General features: G+C 38.2%; 1 protein-coding gene across 1 annotated transcript; it reads left to right on the top strand.

The window, feature by feature from the left end:
- The first annotated feature begins 633 nt into the window (after positions 1–633).
- Positions 634–1,499, top strand: LOC124930400 (putative pectinesterase 52). Its single transcript, XM_047470747.1, has 3 exons — positions 634–795; positions 1,078–1,315; positions 1,420–1,499. Exons 1-3 carry the CDS (start codon positions 634–636, stop codon positions 1,497–1,499), a joined length of 480 nt encoding a protein of 159 aa, XP_047326703.1.
- The last annotated feature ends 4,299 nt before the right edge of the window (positions 1,500–5,798 follow it).

Here is a 5,798-nt window from a genome sequence, read left to right as displayed (position 1 = left end):
TATATATATATATATATATAAAACTATTTCACCCACAAGTATAAATACATGCATGACTATTTCACAATGTCATACAAAATGACTTCTTGTTCTTTGTTGCTAATAGCAACAATCGTTGTTTCTACATTCTTTCTCGATCGGTTCAAGTCAATTCGCTCCCATAATAGTGGTCGATCAGTCTGGCAAAGGAAATTTCATAAAAATTCAAGATGCAATTAACTCTGTCCCTAGTGGGAATAACAAGTGGATTCACATCGTTGTTAAGCCAGGAGTCTACTTGTAATACATATACAATGACTTTCTGCGCATTTTATTTACATTTTGTGTTCAATAATTTATTTCATTCATTGTTTAGGGAGAAGGTAAATATCTCATCCACAAAGGAATACATATTTTTAGAGGGGAGCGGGTATTCTCAAACCACAATCTCATGGGATGATCATGCAACTCCAAACTCCAGCCCAACCTTTAGTTCATTTGCCAATAATTTTGTTGCTAAGGACATATCTTTCACGGTTAGTTAAATTTATTGCTCGGTTAATAACTACAATTAATTATATTTTATTATTTAATTTATGAGTTTACTTGTAGAACTCCTATAATAAGAAGAATCCTACCAATATTAAACAAGTTATGGCGGTTGCAATATATGGAGACAAATCAGCTTTTTATAACTGTGGTTTTATCGGAATACAAGATACACTTTTTGATGGTCCAGGCCGTCATTACTATAAATCTTGCTACATTGAAGGTGCCGAGGATTTTATCTGGGGCTATGGTCAATCTGTTTTTGAGGTAACAGCACAGGGGTCGGCCCTGATTATTGGGCTGCCCCAAACACGCTTTTTTATTTATTTATGTCGAGGTGTTGGGTCATCCAAGCCTAGGGCTTGCCCTGGACCGACTCTACCAAGACATTTAAGAGGGTTTATTTCTAATAAGTTTGCAAATTGTAATATATTATTGTAGTATTGTAAGTATCTTAAAATTAAAATACTTTAATCAATTGTAATTTTCATAGCCATAAAAAAAGCACAAAACTATGGTACTAAGTGATTATCATTTTGTGTTGTGAAGAGTTGCACAATAAATGTCACATCGGTGGAATTGATTGGCGGTATTGGATATATTACTGCTCAAGGACGACAATCGGAACAAGATCCAGGTGGCTTTGTGTTCACAAATGGTAATGTTGTTGGAAATGGGAAGACATTCCTTGGAAGAGCATATAGCCCATTTTCTAGAGTTATTTTCTCTCAAATGACTTTGAGTTCAATTGTGGATCCATTAGGATGGTCTGCTTGGAATTTTGGAGGCAAAGAGTTGAGTTTCTCTTTAATTGTATACATATTTAGTTGTTTTTTTTGTGTGTGTGGAAAGTCTTACAATATATTAATGATTATATTTCTATGACGATAGAGGATCTTTCACGCATGTGGAGGCTGGTTGCCGAGGACCAGGGGCCGACACTTCACGACGGGCACCTTGGACAAAGATAGAAAAGGCTGATAGTGTCTTCTTACAACAATTCAGCGTACACAATTTTATTGACCGAGATGGGTGGCTAGCCAATACTCCTTTTGGACCAAAAGGCACCTATTTTATACAACATTAAGTGCTGCAATTTATTTGTTTCAAATCTTTTCAAAAGATTCTAAATAAAACAAATAATTTATGACATTAGAGTAAAATAAATCAAAAATAGAATGAGTACAACCCATGAAATTAAAAACAAGAATATGTCCCAAAAATATTATTGAGCAAGAATGTTTCCAAGAAGAACGATAAACCCTGATCGACTACACCAGATTTTAAGAACGAATATAAAAAACGTCATCATATATAATATTTTATATCAGTATGAATGTGTTAAACTTTAAACTATAATCGAGCCTTTCGAGTTCTTTAATTCAAGAAATGGGTTCTTGATAATCGGGTCGATGGTGGAATTCAACACTCAAGCGCAACAGATTTAGAATGAGAAGAGAATTTGAGGTTAAGGAGAGAAGAGCCGAAGATGAGAAGAGAAATACCACTAGATTACACCTAGTGGTCCAAAATAGGGGTCCAAGACCGGGAGAATAACTTAGAGCACAAATTTCAAAAGATTCAATTCATAGCCCAAAAAAGTGGGGTGGGCAACAACATTTAAAGAGGCTGATTACCCAAAAGTATTCGGTTACAACAAACTTCCAAAATAAAAGAATTCAGTTCAAGAGAAATAAGAGAGAAAGGAAACAAAACAGAATTATTCAATAAAAAAACATAAACTGGCCCATATCACACTAGGGCCGAGAGACGGGTGCTGCAAATATTTTAGGACCGAGGCTTTGGTGAGCAGACCTTAACATAATCTCCCCCTTCTAGGTTCGTCGCCCTCGACGAAAAGAACGTGGACTGGTCAGCCTCTAATGTGCATCTTCAAACTTCAAAAATATCGCTTCGGTCGGGCTTCAAAATGTTCAGCAAGCTTCGCCGCAAAGGGCCGGTCTTCTTAAAAATCTTTCGGCAGAATCGTTTCAGTAGTGGAGTTGGTCGGGTCCTCGCATCTTTTGCACTGCCTGGTCTCTTCCCACTCCGCCCATGTGAGGAATTTCTGTGCACCCAAGGTCGACTTTTTCAGTGTTTAGAGCTAGCATTTGTTGCTACAATGTCTCCAGCGCCTGGTGTAAAAATAATATCTTCCAGCTTCCATTATACTCCATAGTGTCTTTAAAAATCCAGGCCAAGTCTTTTTCCTGAACCAGCTTATAGGGGCAGCGAAAGAACCATAACTTCTAATTAGATCTTCAGGAATGTCTTCCAAGGTCATTGCCGCGAGGGAAACAGTTTGGCCTTCGGGCTTACTCTTTATTTGCATTTTGGCAGCAACACTACATTCATCTTTGTTTTCCAGCTGGTTTCCATGCATCAAAGTGGCCTGCGACCGAAGAATCTCCTTTAGGACCGTGGTTCTGTCTTGCTTCTCATAGGATATGGTCAGTTTTTCAAAGTCCCAAGATGACGGGCCTAGAGTAATTAGCCATTCAATTCCTAACACACTATCATATCCGTCCATGGAAATTACCTTCATTTCTGTTTGGTATTCATTGCCTTCCATCGACCACTTCAAGTCTTTGCAAACACTATAACATAACACATTAAACCCATTGACCACTCTAATCGATTGCACCCGGGTTGCTATGATTTTGTGGTCTATTTTCTCCAAAATCCTGCTATTGATAAAATTGTGGGTGCTGCCTGTATCAATCAGGATCAACACCGGTATGTTCCCAATTTTGCCAAAAATCTGGAGCGTTTGAAAAGCTTTAGACCCGGTCAAGGCATGTAAGGATATGACTAGTTCATCCCTTGGGCCGAGCAACGAAGGTAAATCATCAAAAATAGGTTCTTGATCGGGTTCTTGGTCTTCTTGATTGGCCGAAACCATGAATAATTTTGATTTACACTTATGGTTTCGTTGCCATTTTTCATTGCAAGAGTAGCATAGGCCCTTCTTTCGCTTTTCATCCATTGAGGCTGGGTCTATTTGCTTAACATGGCCCTGGTTTGCAGTTGAAGAGGACCCATATGATGAATTCTTGAAGTCGATATTGGTGCTCGGCCCGACTATGTTGATATTGGATGGCGTGGGCAGCAACGATGCTTCAGCGCTGTACAAGTTATCACTGCTCATAAGGACCGATATGTTGCTTCTTGGACTTTAGCCATGGCCATGGCTTCATTTAGGGAATCCGGAATCACAACCTGATGCAGTTTGCAATCTCTTCCCTTAGACTGGACAAGTAGCAATCTATGACGTATTCTCTTGGCATGCTGTAGAGTTTTTGAGAGATCGACATGTATCGCAGATTATATTTTTGAACCGACCCAACCTGTTTCAAATTCATCAGCTGTCTCATTGGTGTGTCATGTATAGAAGGCCCGAATTGAGTCATAAGGTGTCTCTTGAACATGTCCCAAGATAAGGCCTCCATATGATTTTGGTTCTGAAGATATGACCAGTATCACATTCTTGCTTCGTCAGAAAAGTGAATTGAGGCGATTTCTAGTTTAGTGGCATCCCTAGTTTTGTCCACCCTGAAAAACTGCTCGGAGGATATTAGCCAGCCCTCAACATCCGACCCATAAAACCGAGGAAAATCAACCTTGTTTAGCCGAGTGGGAGGAACATAGTGTTGGTCGCGGTTCTGGCTAGGGTGCTAGGGCCTAAATGGGGAAGGACCGTGGCAAGAATTATCATCATAGGGTTTGTGGCGGGGTTCTTGCGCATTTCCAGATGCCCCGCTCTCAAAGGCTGCCATTCTTTCTTCAACCGCATCAAATCTTCGGTTTATGGCAACTTGCATCGCATCTATTTGTTGGGACAGGTTTTCAATAAGGGCCTTGAGCGCATCCTTTTCTGATTGCTGGCGAGTTTCTACCATGTTGAGAATCGGTCAACTCTGATACCAATATGTTAAGCTTTAAACTATAATCGAGCCTTTCGAGTTCTTTAATTCAAGAAACGGGTTCTTGATAATCGGGCCGATGGTGGAATTCAACACTCAAGCGCAGCGGATATAGAATGAGAAGAGAATTCGAGGTTAAGGAGAGAAGAGCCAAAGATGAGAAGAGAAATACCACTAGATTATACCTAGTAGTCCAAGATAGGGGTCCAAGACCGGGATTATAACGTAGAGCACAACTTTCAAAACATTCAATTCATAGCCCCAAAAAGTGGGGTGGGCATCAACATTTAAAGAGGCTGAATTACCCAAAAGTATTCGGTTACAACAAACTTCTAAAATAACAGAATTCAGTTCAAGAGAAATAAGAGAGAAATGAAACAAAACAGAATTATTCAATAAAAAACATAAACTGGCCCATATGCACACTAGGGCCGAGAGACGGGTGCTACAAATATTTTATGACCGAGGCTTTGGTGAGTAGATCGTAACAGAATGATACATATCGGACGACTACGCTCATTTAGTTTTTTTTCATTCATATAGTTTACCAAGGTCTTGAAAACCGTTTCAGTCATCAACCCAATTATTTTTGTGTACTTCGATCCCACCGGTTCAACCGGTTAAACCACTAGTTGAACTGGATTTTTTTATATTTATTTTAAAATAAATTTAAAATATATTAATACAAAAATTGTATATATAAATTAGTTAGGCATATAAAAAATAATTAAATAAATGCTAATTGAACTTAATAATGGTCAATTAAATTTATATTATACAAAATATCCATAATTTTCTACAATCAAATTAACAAATAACCATAATTCCCTATAATCAAAATAGCAATCACACTAACTATTTATAATTCCTTACAATCAAAACAACAATAACACCAATTTTGACTTAAAACAGAATCTATCATTTAGATTATTAAATTGAAGCAATCGACAATCGTCAAATCAGTAAACAATAAGCAAATTAACACACTGTTAAATTTTAAACTATAACTGAGCCTTTCGAATTCTTTAGTTCAAGAAACAAGTTCTTGATTGTTGGGACCAAGGATGAAATTCAATACTCAAACGCAACGGACATAGAGTGAGGAAAGAATTCGAGGTTAAGAGAGAAGAAACCGGGGTGAGAAGAGAATACCACTAGAATACACCTAGCAGTCCAAGAAAGATGATGAGGGCCGAGAGATAACTTAGAGCACCAAGTTCTAAAAGATTCGATTCTTCGCCCCCAAAAGTGGGGTGGGCATCAGCATTTAAAGAGGCTGGATTACCCAAGAGTATTCGGTTACAACAAACTTTCAAAATAACATAATTCAGTTCAAGAGAAATAAGA

Source organism: Impatiens glandulifera, chromosome 3 (genome assembly GCF_907164915.1).
Source record: "Impatiens glandulifera chromosome 3, dImpGla2.1, whole genome shotgun sequence".
Lineage (NCBI taxonomy): Eukaryota > Viridiplantae > Streptophyta > Magnoliopsida > Ericales > Balsaminaceae > Impatiens > Impatiens glandulifera.
This window is presented reverse-complemented; position numbering and strand designations above follow the sequence as displayed.